This window comes from Cygnus olor, chromosome 3, assembly GCF_009769625.2.
Source record: "Cygnus olor isolate bCygOlo1 chromosome 3, bCygOlo1.pri.v2, whole genome shotgun sequence".
NCBI classification, from domain to species: Eukaryota; Metazoa; Chordata; class Aves; order Anseriformes; family Anatidae; genus Cygnus; species Cygnus olor.
The window spans coordinates 84,935,231-84,950,990 of record NC_049171.1 but is presented as its reverse complement, the minus strand read 5'-3'; the positions used below and the strand labels follow the sequence as shown (position 1 = coordinate 84,950,990).

The window sequence follows — 15,760 nt, the reverse complement described above, 5'->3', positions numbered from 1 at the left end:
TTGCTACATCCAACTGACTAAGCCAAAGCAGACGTATTTGAAAAAAATTCTCTCTCCCCATCTGATTGAGAGCATCTTTTGGCCGATCATTTTTCAGTGGTAGCTAGTATCCTTTTTTCACCGGTCCCTTAAAAGGCCTAGCGGGTAAGACATTCACCCATGAAATAACAGGTCTTTGCCTCCCTGATGGGTAAAATCCTTTATATGTTACTATACAGAAGTGTACTCCAGGAACTGTTCAAAAGTTTGCTATATTGTGATAAAATGGTTCGTGAGGCTGCTGAATCAGTCAAAGCAGGTTCAAACAAAGATTTCTTAACTTTTCCAAAGACTGTCACACTAGTCAAGTACAGAACTGCTGCTTCATAATGTTTAAGCAACCCATATGAAATCAACAGAAGGTAACAAGAATGACTCAAAGCATTAGTGATTGTCCTAAAATGTCAAAGATTTTCAAATGAAGTCCTGTTGAGCAGTTGTGAGTACTGGAGTTTGAGGTGTTAGGCAACTGTATTTAAAAACAGTGATTAGAACAGTAGGTACAGGCACAAGCACCATCATCAGATCTGCAGTCTGTCTCTTCCTAAATGAACATTTCCCAGTTTTTACTTTGGCTGAAAATACAAATTAACTCAACACTCCATTTTTGGCAAAGTAATGATTTGCTGAAAACAGTCCAGATCTAGTCCCTATACATTCCTCAAATCATACGAGAACACTGAAAACTGATGGTAACTGAAACATGTCAATTGCATATCAGGAACAGCAACCACTTTATAAGCAAATTTACGGAAGTCAATGGGATACAGATTTTATTTTGGGATTGACTTTTTAAAAACACCCATAGTAGTAAGTAGACAACAGCTGCACTAGCATATTAGTACTGTAAAAGTAATAATATTTTCTTATACTTACTGTTGATGCGAAGAACAAACTTTAGTAAGCTTTTCCAGCTCTTCACTACTCAGTTCTTTAGCTGAATTCCTCAGCGTTCTAACTGGACTAGAAACTGCTGTTTTCCATTTTCTTTCTAAATTAAACCGAAATATTTTTATGCAAAGTATTATAGAAGTTATATTTGCTTAACACAAAACATGAATGCTAAATTAATTCATAGAGAAATATTAACAGCTCCTCTGCATACGCTCTACAATCTTGTTTCAGACTGTTTAAAAAGCATCGTATTTTGTTACAATGTGCTTTATTTTCGTAATATTATATTAATCAACCTTAAAACAAAAATAACCCCCAAACAACTGTTGATCAAAATCTCAATTGACAGAATAAAGAATGATAAGCTATTTGTGCTTTCTTCATGATATATGCAAGAAGGAATCCAAAGAAGGATTACTTTTCTCATAACAAGTTAGAGAAATTCTGATATAAATGATACTTTTGCTGTTTAACATTTTTAAGCTGGCAAAACGCAAGCTCTATTAATTAGAAATATAAAACAAATGATCTCTTCCTTCTACTATAATAGTTTAGCCTATACTTACCCCACTGTTCCTGTATGGAAGAAAGATTAGCAAGTAGCTGCTCATGATACAATCGTTCAAGCTGAATGAACTTCATTGCCTTCTCATCTTAATGGAAGGTTAAAGAAGAAAGCACACATATACAAACATATTATGAATTATTTGTATTTGACACCGTATTTGGAAGGACAGTCATTATGTACCTGAAATTTGACATTATTGAATCAAAATGAATAATAGTTAGCATCTAGACTTCTATGCAAGGAAGAAAACAATAGCAGACATGAATACAGCAAATGAGAACCAAATAAGTTCCAAAAATGAAAACCCTATTCTCTTCAGCAGTTACCTATACCCATCTCTTGTGGCCAGCAAGTTTTTCTAGAAAAGAAATGAGCAAAAGGTTACTATGCTGACAACTGCTTTCAAAAAATAAAATCTGTGGTAAATGAAAAGCAAAACAATTACACATATACTAGTATGCCTCTCTTAAGATATACAATTATATGTCAATAAACATAACTAACTGAAAATACAACTCCTTATTGACCAGCTGGTGACAGTATTAAAAAAAACCAAAACCAAAAACTTTCCTAACTCAGACTCTACAAAGATACCATCCCCCTTTCGAACAACTGCATTTAACACTGTTGGACAGCTGAGACACCTTTTTTTCTTTTTTTCTGAAGATTCTCTTTACTTTTCTTCTACATGAAGAACTCTTTCCCCTCCCCTCAACATTATCAATGTATTCAGAAAGGTATACTGATAGTTTTTTTAATTCGCAATAGTTTAGGACAATTCTAGTTCCATCAGTCCTCAGTTGTTAGTTTTGTTTAAAGCCATGTTTTGTCAGCTATTTCAAATTTAATTCTACAGTAGGATACACAGAGTAGGATATACAGTAGGATATACAGATAGGATACAGTAGGATATACAGAGGATAGTAGTAGTCTGAATGAGGTTCATAGTAATATAGAAAAAAATCCATTATTCATTCTAATTAAAATACTAAAGTAATTATTGTGAATACACCATGAGTACTTGTTTTTTTTTTAGCCTTATGCAACACATATATAGCATGGCTTATAAATAACAACATTAATGGAAGAAATATTCCCTGCCTTCAAGATATCTGTTATTAGAAACAGAATTACAGATCAGAGAGAGAGCCTTAGAGATCACAGCAGCAAACCCTAAATTATTGTTAAATATGCAGTTCTACACTGGATGAATTAAAATGCCCATCATGGATAATTAATACTATGCAACATGATAAAGTAAGTTCTTTATTAACCTCAGGAAACTGATGGCTGCAAGTACAGAAGGGATATCCTTCATAAATATGTATTATATTGTGGTGTTGAATTCCACACATCAGGTGTATACTGCATTTTAAATTTACTGTATTTTTACATGCAGAGCCGTAATTTTTCTACAGAATTTTTCTATTTTTCGAAGTTGCATTATAAATATATATATTTTGTTTCTGATGGATGTTCTCTAAGATAGTGATGGATATTTTACGTAACATTTCTTTAAAAATACTGTTACAGTAGTTTCTCTGGTTTTGTACTCCAGCCTAATATATCTCAGCTAAATTTCAAGAATACCTTCCCGAGCTTCTTTTGCTTTGTTATTTAATCATTATAATTGCCCAGTTGCTTCATTTTGTTTGTTTTTACAAAGGTAACGAATTACACAATAAAGAAATAATCCGTATGCACAGATTTTTTTGAATTTATGATGCACCTTAGTGAATCATATATACCTTAAGGGCTTACCACTTGCCTCTTCTTTTTATAGTCTGAACATTTTCATTCAAAAGCAAACAGAGAAAAACCCAGTACAGGTTTTCTAAAAATATCATTTCACTTAAAGGTTTAATATTATTACTCTCTCCCAGAATTACTGAAATATATCGAAGTAATTATTAGCAGTTCAACTATTAGAACTTGCTGATCAAACTTGTTTGCATTATCTATGAAGAAATCAAAGTAACCTTAGCTGTTCCCAGAAGCAATTACCCACGGTTTCCTGTGACAAGGTTCTTAAACTACTTCGATATGACTTTGACTAAATAGCATTTGACAAAGAACATGCTGCTATTGTATGCAAGTTACTGATCTCCCTTAGCTCAGTGTTTGGTATTTTTATTCTAACCTAGACACTAATAGCACCTATTCTAATCAACTGTTGTGATAATTTTGTTCTTGCAACGCTAGTGCCCTATTTGATATAAGAGGATATAAATCCTATCTGGATTGGACATATTCCCAGTTACTAGTACTTAGAACAAAACTTATCCCATAAAACAGATATCCTTTGAAAACATTTTCTTACTTCCTTGTTTGTGCACAACTGCTAATGATTCTATCAGCACAGGTTTTGAAAGTGGATTTATTACTTAACTCGTATTCCAGATGTCTGATTAAGAAGGACTTGCTAACATATTGTATATTCACTCATAGGTAAATTAGGGCTCTTACTTCTTTCTACCCCTGACCCACAACCTGTGAGTCAATTGTAAAGTATGTCTTTTATGTTTTATCATGACAGATTATTTAAATACCACATAATTTTTTCAAGTAAAAGGATACATTCCTCCTCTTGAAAATAGGTCTCAGCTATCTGCAAAAGAAAAAGGCAAAAAAATTAGCATTCTCTATTTTTATGAGAGTGGTAAGGATATAATACGAACTTTTTATTATAGTTTTTAAACATCTGTTTTGTAGGTTTGTATTTAGTTTCAACAGAACATAAGTGTTCAGACTAAGTGCATGTATTCTTATTCTAGGAAAGATGTTTAAAAAGAGTATCAAACAACAAAGAAATTCTAAGTCTACTCACACAAATGAATTTGCCCAAATGTTAGTTGGGTCTTATCTTGTTACAACAAACATTTATTTCAGCATTTCTTTTTTAACAATCATATTAGAAAGTTTTAAGATCACCTAGAAGAGAGGCACTGTATTTACTGGTATGAGATGGGTCAAAGAGTTTGAATTCTATTATTAACCATTGCTTCCTTACGTTTGACAGAAGTAATATTGTTGAGCTCTCCTGAGCATTACAGTGCCATGAAATAAAATAGAGAAGTATAGGCTTACTGACTGATGACAAAAGAACAATTTTTGGATCAAAGAAACTGAAAATATTACCTATTGCAAGATCAGAGACATACCAACAGGCTTCCTGTTTACAATATTTCAAATTTTAAGCATTGGAAATTCATGAGATAAACATAAAAGGACTGAATTTGTTTTTTTTGTTTTTTCCCGTGTTACTCCTATTCTGCCAGCAGAATCCAGACACCACCATTGCAGCAACCTTCTGCCACTTTCTTTCATGAAGCTTCTGTTCTGTGTTAAAAAGATCTAAGGACCTTCTGCTCCGTGTCAGTTCACTAAGCCTAGCACCTTGATATCTGAAGCTCTTCAACAACAGAGCAAGTCATGTAGTTAACCCAGATGGCAGCCGTTTGATATGCACTGTAGTTGTTATGACACAGAACAAATCTGAGGCTTTTCCTCCTTAAATTGACATTTCTGTAATGGAACAATTAAAATTGGATTCATAACAAGACACCTCTGCCAAAAAAAAGACCACTGGAAAGAAAAAAATAAAAACCAACAAAACCCTAAAAAAATCACAACAATTCTTCAAGACTCGTTCACCTACGTGGACATTGAGTTAATACAGACATGTCAAAACAAAGAAATACCATGGAGCTGACACAAGAAAAAAGAAAGTGGTCCCTAATGCATTATTTAGACCTTAAAGTGCTAAGGGGGTTTATTATGAAAAAAAAAATAAAAATCATTCCAAAGCAGCTACTGAGGTCCAAACATAAGAAAGACTACTTTGAAATAACATGTCACAGGAACATCCAAAATACTTAAAAATATAAGTCAGTCTCTAGCACTTGTAGCTTAAAAAAAATTGTAAGCTGACATTAAATGTTATAACAGCTATCATCTTAGCCAATGGCTAGGAATTGAAAAAAAGAGATCTCTGTGGCTAAGCATTCAAGATCTCTATCTGTGACATCTTAAAATAAACTTTACCTTGGTTGCGTAATTTTGCAACTTTGACCTTTAATAGATCACTGCAAAAAGGAACAGTAAATATATGCTTACCAAGGCATTACTTATATTTACACTAAGGAGCTTTCCATACCAAGGACATGGGCATGCAAAGATTTGCTACAGCAAAGCTACGTATTAACTGCAGACTACTGAACTAGATTTACTAACCTCTTCCTAGCGATGCTTTTGCTTTCAGCCAGCTCAAATCCAAAACTACAAGCATGGAGGTGGCAAGAACTTCATGAAGAAAAGTCAAGTTCCCAGTTAGGAAACCATTTCTTCTGTTAATCAAGTAAAGCTATCTTTTGTTGTTGCCTTTTTTTTTTCCCCTCTCCTTTCTCAGAACTGATATAAAGGACTAACTCTTGGACTAAAATGGCAAAGGCACCACTTTATTAGAGTCTAGGCAACCAGCTGAGAGAAAGCAGTATCCAAAGATATTCGGAAAAATAAGAGTGTTTTTAAGCAGAATCTAAATTTTGCTTTGTCTCTGAGTTGTTGCTGGGGAATACTACAGAAAAGACAGAGCTGATATTCTGGAAAGGAAAAGGTTTAAAGCTATATAGGGAAACTAAGCTGGTAACTGAAACGTATTTCTTTCCATTCCTCTCTTGACAAGAGAGGAATCTTTGAGATTTCCAACAGCAAAAACTTATTTGTGCTTGCCAGAAAACTGGGTAGACTTTCCAAGAAAGCTGATGAACACTGATGGATTTGCTTCTAAACAGAATAAAACAACAACAAAAAATATAAACCTCAGAAATAAAAACACGTCTTTCACACATTCCAATACAAAATGCTGAATATGTCTTAGAAAGAAAGAGAAGGTATGTGGCTAACATGTTTTGAGTCTAGAAACTCAGATTCTGTTTTCAGTTCTGTTGCAGTTCCTGTATGACTTTGAAAAGGTTGTTCCCTTTAGGGTTTGGCTTCCTCATCTACGAAGCTGTGAACAGATTTCATCTCCATTGTGGTCAGTGACACTCCTTAATGTTTGTGAAGTGTTTTGAAATTCTTGCCCTAACTGTATTGTTTTCCAAAGGAGACCTTTCTACTGACTCATGGACAAACACCAAATTAAACATGGCTACAAGTACAAATGGTTAACCCTAATGCTAGGTTTCAAATAAGTTAAGGAACAACATAAAATAACTTCACTTAAACACAAGTATTTAAAAAAAAACACCAACACTATATCAAATGTGAAGCATCTAAGATGTGTGATATGAAAGAGAACACTCTCAAACCATCTCTTATCCACAACAAAGAGAACAAGGATGCAGGAGCGTCATCATAGGGAAGAAGCTTTAAATATTACAGTCACCCAAATTTCTGCAATAAGGATCATGTAACTAAGTCAAAACAGACACTGTCTCACGTCTCTCTCTAGCCCGTGAGAGGCTGTAGCCAAACAAAATGTTGTCCAGTCCATTCTCAGTCTGACGGAATCAAACTATGTATTAATAGCGAATCAAGTTCTAGACACATACTCATTTTGCACCATGATCTTCCAACAGAAAAACATACTTTGCCAGTTAGTAAAAAAAAAAAAAAAAAAAAAAAAAAAAGATTGCTTTTCAAATCACACAGTATTTCCGTTGGTGCTGCACATGTGGTGACTGTGCTGTAGATACTCGGGAAGCGTGAATCTCAGCATTCACGCATGAAGTTCATGCTAGAAAGAAGTCTGCAACAGTAAAAATAATTACAGATATAAATATAATTTAAACATCAGCAGTCTTCTATTTACACCAGTGTCCTACAAAACATATTTTAGGTATTTTGAAGAGTTATTTTCCTAAATCTTCCCAACCCACTCTAGGACTTCATTGACTGGGGAAAAAATTAATATTGTCAAAAACTCTTCCACAGAAAAGCAAGTTTGTTTTCAAGTGTGTAAGATATCAGAAAACTTACCCTTAAGTTTCAATTAACTGCAGAATATACTTTCAAGGTAACTTATCATTTAACATGTATTAGGAGATACCTGCCATGACCCTCTGTTATATATAGAAACTTCAAATTATTCTGTCCAGATATGAATATTGACATATGTTGAATTAATGAACCTTTTTCCTAATGAGAAAAAGTCTCAAATCACAAAGCTGTGTGCAACAACCCAGAATGATAGTACCTGATGCAGACACAGGGGCAGTATCTTTGAATCCATCTGCTCAACCTCTTCACGGAGCAAAGAGAAAAGGGACTGCAATGTTTGGTTTTGTTCTTTTTGGTGAGAATTTTCACTTGCTTCAACAGCACCTTCAGCATGCACTGAATCTGTATGTGTAACAAGAGTATTTTCCTCCTTGATTGCTGTGGTTCCCACTGAAGGAACTCCTTTGAAAAGAACAAGTATTTAGGTTAGAATTCAAAATGTCAAGCCGCATTTTTAGGAAATTTCAATACAATAGCTGTGAATAAAAAGCTAGGATCTGAAATAACATTCCTGCAAGTAAATAAACTATCAGTCTTGTCAAAACTAGTTGCAATAGGTCTGTCTCAATGTCAGCTCACCTACCTGAAACGACAGACACACAACAGCTATTTTTGTACACTACTAACTGGGATCCAATTTTAATGTGGGATGAAAAAACACCTAGTCTAAACTGTTTGATTGAGTGATTAAAGGAGACCAGGATGACCTAAAAAACAGTGTTGTGACTGATGTTACAGTTTTTGCAACACAGTTTTGCTCAGAAGGGACAGAAGAAGAACAAATAAATAGCACATGGCAGATAGGCAGGGAGCAGTTTGTGTGATGAGCAGGGGTTCTGGTGGTGGCCACCTACGCCAGGAGAGCACCTGTGAGTTTGCTGGGACCAACTGAGGATGCACGGAGTGGCTGTCTTGGGTAGGCCAGGAGAATGTGAATGAGGTTCTTGGTCTGTCTCTTCATGCCTGCTAAGGAGCTTGTAGAGGGAGAAGCCCCAAAGAAGGAAAGGTTCCTGCTGAGAAAGTGAATTTAACCTTCTTCAGAGGATAACACAGCATCTCCTCATGGTGATGACAGGATCTTAAAGGACAGAAAGAAGTAGATGATGACAGTGGGAATTCTACTGTGGAAGACAGACCCGCAGGAGGATCGTACTGCTGGGTGGAAAGGAAAACTCCCCTAAGTAGCCAGACTATTTATTTGGGAGTCCAGGAGATGAGCCATTAGCCGTCATCCCTGTTGGTACCAACGACACAAGGAAGCGTGAACTGAATTGAACCACCAGAACTTCGTGCTAGGCAGAAAACCAGAACCCACATGGTACACTCCTTCCCAGTTCACTGTTGCCTGCCTACAATTTTTAGAGAAGTAAAAAAGGTGGGCACGCCCGTGAAGGACTGGCATGGTGAAAGACCATGTAAAGTGTAACCGCGTAAAAATACTACAGGAAAAAAATTTCTTGGTGCAAATCCCTGTTTTCTTCTAAAAATGAAAAGTTGCCAGCACATCGGAGGAGAGGTTCTTAAAGGACTGGAAGCAAAGGTAGGGCTTGATGGTTCCTTTTGAAAATGGAAAAAAGTCAGTGGTGGGATACTCCAGGGTGACAGGGACTATCACGGACCATTTTTACTCAGTATCTTTACTTCCTTCTCCAAGTCAAAGATGGTCGATGAAATCTCAAACTGTGCAAATGATACTAACGTCTTTGGAGCCAAGGTGATGAAGTTCAGAAGGACCTCAAAAACTTGAGCAGGCAAAAAGGTGGCAGATGAGATGCAGAGTAGGTAAAATTAATAAATCTATGAAAATTATCTAAAATGTTGCCTGTAAAATTCCAGTTTCATAACCAGATGAAAAAAAGTCAGGAAAGACCTTGGAGTCATTGTTGGCAGCTCTGTGGAATCATCAGCCTATGTGCAGCATGTGCCAAAACAAAAACCAACAAAACATTGGACACAACCAGAAAGGCTGCTGAGAACAAAACAGAAGATACAATTTTGCTGACTTGCACTGCCAGCATTTTGGCAGCACAGTTCCCATCTCTTATCTCAAGACTGGTATACAGGATTAACAGCAAGTACAGAGAACAACTGAAAGGATCAAAAATCTCAGAGTAAATTAGGAGTTAGGGTGCATCAGGAAAAACTATTACATCTGGACTCTTCGCCTAGGAGAAAAGAAAGACGAGTGCGGACAGGATAGAGACTTGTGAGGTAGAGAAGGTGAGGCAAGCTGAATGGACTATACACCAATCTTGTGTTTATTAAACCAGCACAAGAGAGTAGGTGCTTACCCGGAATCAACTATAGTTGATTCCTCCAATTCATGAACAATTTCTTTTCATAAAAATGCACTGAATTTGATACATTTATAGGACAGTTGGTTTTTTTTTTTATAAAAAAGTATAATAAATATAACAAAAAAGTAAATAAAGAAAAAAAAAAGCCACTCACAGCTCCATAGCTATTTTTAGTCACCAAATATGTTTGTGAAATTAAAAATTTATTGAAGTTATCTTCACAATTAATTAGACAACATATAAAAAGCAACTTGTATAGATGATACATACACCAAGACGCTGAGAAGTGCAGAATAAACTTTTACAAACTCAAGTTATGATGAGTATGTTATTCCTGAACTACACCCATTTTCTGGAAATCATGTTATCAGTTAAAAGCAGGATACATGGGGACACTGTGTCAAGCTAACGTATTCCCAACAATAAGCATCTCTTTTTGTAACCATCGCTCTTGTGCTGTTTCGGCAGCTCGAGCACTCAGCTGTTTCAGACTCCCTTGTGTTCACTGAAACCCTACAGTGATGATTCAGGTTTGAGATTTCGGGCTTAAGAAAGGCATTGACTTGTCTGCTGAAGGCTCTACCGTTTTATTTTTGGTTATTTACAAACTCTCTATTGTAAATTATCCAGGTCAGGAGCACTAATAATCTCTGTGGGTGGCTGTTTCTGCAGGGCTTATTGCCAGACAAAATATGGGTGTAATTTAATATTGCTTTTTCAATATTAATGTACATCTCTGCTTTTCCAGTATTTATTTGCACTTACTGTGTGCCAAAAGCAACAGGAGGCATAAATGCATGCAAGATGCAAACAAGAAGGTGTTTTTAGAGATAGACTGAAGGCTGTATTTAAAGAGACAAGTTTCTGTTTGGCACATGGTCATGAAATAAGAAGAGAGGGTCCACGTGTTTTAGCAAACCTCTCTCTGGAAAAAAAAGAAGTCACTTCAAACTGCACTTGATTAAGGAGTTAATAAACACCCGTCACATCAAAACACGAAACATGCACAATGGCAACTATCACAAAAAAAACCCAACAACTTCAGTTTAATGTTATTTTGGTACCGCTGCTCTAATACATAGTTTATACACTGCATATTGTTCCTATATATAGTTGAGCTGTCACCCACTGGGAATCCAATTCTGCCCTCAACTTACTACACTGAAGTTGAAGCAACACATCAGAGCCATTCAGGATAATTCTAAACCCAGGACAGCATTTGTGCCTTAGTAACAACAAAACCAAGAACGTTTCTCGTGGCAGTAACACTTAGGAATATAATTTTATCATAAAAGTTTTATGGGGCAAGATCCCACTTTACCTATTTATTCTCCATATTCTTAAAAAGGACACACACCACCACTTTTTCATGGAACTCAATCTTTCTGTCTAAAGCAGATTTGAAAAAAAAAAACAATGACAAAAGACAGATATCTTATGTATATGTCTGATATTTAAAGAAATATCAGAAATAAAGAAATATTTAAAGAAATATGAACTTAAAGAAATATTTTCACTTTGCAAAACATAAATACTGAAAAGCACGCTTTGTTCCATACTAGAGTGGAACTAAAATCCTTTGTGAAAAGAAATGTGGAGAAAAACAAACCAACCAAAAAAACACAACGAAACAGAAGATACCACCTCTTCAATGGTGAGAGCACTCATTTGGAATATGGCAAATACCTAAGTTCGAGTCCCTGACCTGCCAGACTCACAAAGTTTTTAACTGACATCTTCTGTGCCCAACTGGGAGTGCCAACAATTCCTAAGACAAGGGGTGATGCAAACTTTCTCGTAAGTTTTCTAAAAGTTCACCGAAGCAGCCCCATGTCTGAACAAAATTCCAGCTTTGACAGACCTTCTGAATGGAAGCAACAAATGCATTTTTCCACGTCTCACTTATGCTTTTGTCAGTACTTCCAGTATATGAAATTATGATGCTCTTGCCACCTGCTTGAAAATGTCAGATGTACAAGCGTGTAGTATTTGCTACCAATTAAAGTTAGTTTTATCTCTCATCAGTAACAGAAGTTTCTAGTACAGAACATTTCTAATTTTTTTTTTTTTTTTTTTTTTTAAACATTTTTGGTACTCAGTACCAGGAAGCTGGTTCAGACTGAGTCATTCAAGAACCATAACCCCCCCCCCCCAAAGTATTTAAGTATTTTGAAAATACCTCCTTTTTAAGAGTTTTTTTTTTTTTTTTAAACAGACAGGAGTATTGGGGGGAACATCGTTAAAGATCAAACTATAGCTGAGCAAGCTCAAAATCTTGTTTAGCACAGCAAACAAGTAAAATGACTCTGCTTGGCTCTCCATAAAATGTGACCAGTTTATAGTCATGTATTTAATTTGCTGCAACACCAAATCCATCCCAACTGCTTCACTTTCCCTCCCATCTTTACGCTACTTCATGAAATAAGTTGAATAATTACAGTAAAAGTGTGTGTTGCAGAATTTAACACCAGGAAAAGCAATCAAGTGCAAGACACCATGCTACACTATGTTCATGAATTACACAGTGTGATTTTACAATATGAAGTTACCAATTATGCCAGGGATGACCTTTCAGAAAAAGACAAAATTATTTTCAGGGAACGGGGATAATTTGAGATCCACATTTATAAAAATACACTGAAGCAGATGATGCTCCATGAATCACTATCTCTATCTCACTACAGCAAGTACGATTCACTACAAGGAATCCAAGGATGAATAATCACTAAAGTTTAAATTTGTCCATTTATAGTTACATCACACCTTTGATCACCAGTGGCCTCCTTATCGGATATATTTATTCAAAACTATTAGCGTACAAAAAGAATAGGAGAAACAACTAAAGTCGGGCGGCAAATTCACTGGAAGCCATTGGATTCTGTCTATTCTCACCCAAGGAGATCCTGAACAGGCAATTTCTGGTGGCAAGAAGACACTATCAAACATCTCTCTTCACCTTGTCCTTAGAACTCTTATTTAGCAATCCTCTACTGACCACTGTCAGAGGCAGGACATTCAACAAGATGGATCTTCAACTGCTACAGTAATTCCTGCATCTCCGCCACTGATTGTAGAAGCTAGGATAATTGTAGCTCCTACACATTGCAAATATATACAGAAACATAACAGTCAAGTACTTGTAGTTGTTTATACTTCATAAGAAAGTATTTAGAGGGTTTCAAACACTCTGCAAGTGGCAGTACTCGCTTTCTCCTGAAGTAAAAACATATGTTCGGAGGGGAATAGGGACTTCTCTAGCGATCACCAATCTTCTGCTGAGCAAGTCCCGAAAAAATAAAAGGTAGGTTTCCATACTCCAAGTTCACTCCTTTAGATACCAGCAAGCGACTAGATACAGATGTGTTATTTAAGTCAAACATCAGCTTTTCCAGATTTAACATTTAACAGCGACAGTAACAGGTTTGCTTATATATAAAGAGAGGACGATTCATAACACTCTTCTATATCTATGAGTCAAAGCCAGCTCATCCATGATTTTTCAATAGTTAAAAATAAAAATGAAAAAATATCACCATAATACATGTCCTGCAAGTATTCAGTCTGAGATTCTAACTGGATTGTGTGACTCTCTGCTGTCACCCATTCAGTGATTTTCCTCTGTGTTTGACTATTCTCCTTCTGAATTGGTATAAAGCACAGAAAGCTAGTTTGGTTCTTTATGTAGAGGGACACTAGAGGGATACTCAAGAATTAGTTAAAATAGCTGATGTTAAAAATGAAAAAAGGAAGGTTCTCACTAAAATAAAGACATCTGCAACATCAAGAAATTGTGACAGTCACTGCACTGTGTGAAAACAGGAGAACCACCATGCGATGATAACTAGAAAGCTTAATGTAAATTAACCCATAGTCAATGGGAAATATAATTTTTGTTTTGATCTTCCTACTGTAACGATCAAGGTTCTCTATTAATAAAGTAGTTAGAGTTTGTTCACATGGATTCTATTTTTATTCCCAAGAAAACTCCTTAAAAAACTTTGCAGGCAGGATATTCTTCCCTGTTGCGGTATTCTGCATCTCTAGGTTTTTCAGGAAGTTTTCTTTATTTCAGCTTTCTGCCTTAGAACTGCCATCTACTGTGCACAGCTGTTTCTGCGGTACTTCTGCATCTGTTGATTGCATTCATCATCAAGAATACAAACTAGTGGAAACAGAATATGGGCAAAGTATAACTTTCAGTTTTTGGATAAATTTATTTATTTCTTCCTCTCACCATACTTCAGATACTTCTGTCCACAGACCTATATTACATTTCATTAACTTTTTTTTTAAAAAAATTATTCCACTACTAGTCCTCAATTACTTCTTCCAATCCCTCTTTTGTTTTACTTTTCTTATCTTATACATGAAATCTACAATTGCAAGATATACTCACTGATTTTCTTCATTATTTAAGGACAAATCATTCTCCTCATGATGACAGATTTCAGTATCCCCTAATCTTTACCAGAAAACATATTTTTTCTCTTCTAGATCTTGCCTGTATGTACAAGATATGGAACACAAGCTTCCTTCCTTTCACTTTACCTATTTTGCAGTCCCTTTAGATCATCATCGTTTAGCAGAATTAGGCCATAGAAGAATTTTGGCAAGAAAATCGTATTTTAAAACTACCTATTTTAAACTGCTGAATTCCCCATCTTCTCAATCCTTAGAAGAAAAAAATACATGGAAAAAAAAAGTAGGAGTGACTCAGTTGTTCCAAGTAAGTTTCAAAAAGATACCAATGGGATGAAATACACTGCTTTTAATTAATGTATTTGCAGCACTATGACACATAAGATATATGATTTATGGCATAATCCTAATATGCATAATGATGCAGACAATCTCATTCAAAAAGGCAATAAACACCTCAAATAAGAACAAGTAATAAACTTTTATATCTTCCTTATCGAATTCAGATCCAAAAGATATAAAGGAGAAGTAACATGAAAAATTGGGAGAAACATATTTGTTGAGTGGCTCATTACCTGAAATGCAAATCCTAGCACTATGTATCAAGCTTTAAACAACCTAAGTAAATTCTGATGGCAACAGGCCAAAACCAAGATAGTTGGTACTCATACCAAGATGTCAAATCTTGACTCTATATCAAGACACCAAAATCTTGCACTTCAACACCTAAAATAAACCAAAACATACTGCCTGAATTTCTGGCCATTCTGATTTGGAAGTCAGCCCAATTTCCATACTGAAACTGTGCACCTCCCTCTACTCATCCTTCGTCAATGTGTTCCATGTGTTACATAGCTCACTAATTCAAATACAGACAATGAAAACTTCTAGAATTGAATCTGATTTAGTACTATTAACACTCTAAAACATATTTTAGTGGAACATGAAAATAATTACTGTGGCACTTACAATGTAACTTTCTTAACACTTCACAGATTAAAACTACAGTTTTATTATTTTAAGTAAACAGAATAAAAACATGTTTTTTAGGAACTACCTTTAGATTTTTTTCCGGAGCTTCTTTTGCTTCTTGGACTTCTTTTTCCACCTTGCTGCTTTTCTATAACAGGCTTTTCCTCCAGCTGGGGGTCCATATGGGCTTTTACAGATGTCCTTTCAGTCTCACTTTCCTTACAGCTTGGGGTACAGCCTCCACTGTTCATATTCTCATTATTGTTGATGCTGTCCTGCTCACCTTTATCCTGTCTTCCCATAGCAGTTCTACTACTGGTCAGAACCTCATTCCCATCATTGTCAAGTTGATTTTCATTTTCATCAGGTGAAGAAACCAAATACGAAGCCAAACTTTCCACCCTATAGTCATCTTGAAGATTGTCTTTGGAGTCTATTTGTAGATCGTTTGGTGGAAATTCTCTGTCATCCATTAGAGCGTTACTTGTTGAACCACTTAATTCCCCTCCAGATATTTTTAGACCTAAAATATAAAACCAGAAGAAGCATTTATAATACATATTATGAC

At 35.6% G+C, this 15,760-nt stretch overlaps 1 protein-coding gene across 2 annotated transcripts in view; it reads right to left on the bottom strand.

The window, feature by feature from the left end:
* The window catches only part of CNST (consortin, connexin sorting protein), a 57,443-nt gene that overhangs the window by 26,321 nt on the left and 15,362 nt on the right, over positions 1–15,760 (bottom strand). For both annotated transcript variants that reach the window (XM_040551218.1, XM_040551217.1), the window contains 5 exons: positions 15,278–15,715; positions 7,701–7,906; positions 4,079–4,109; positions 1,500–1,586; positions 916–1,030 (listed from right to left, as the gene is read on the bottom strand). In XM_040551218.1, coding sequence (XP_040407152.1) covers positions 916–1,030; positions 1,500–1,586; positions 4,079–4,109; positions 7,701–7,906; positions 15,278–15,665 — 827 coding nt within the window. In that variant the 5' untranslated portion in view covers positions 15,666–15,715. The remainder of the gene's footprint in view (positions 1–915; positions 1,031–1,499; positions 1,587–4,078; positions 4,110–7,700; positions 7,907–15,277; positions 15,716–15,760) is intronic.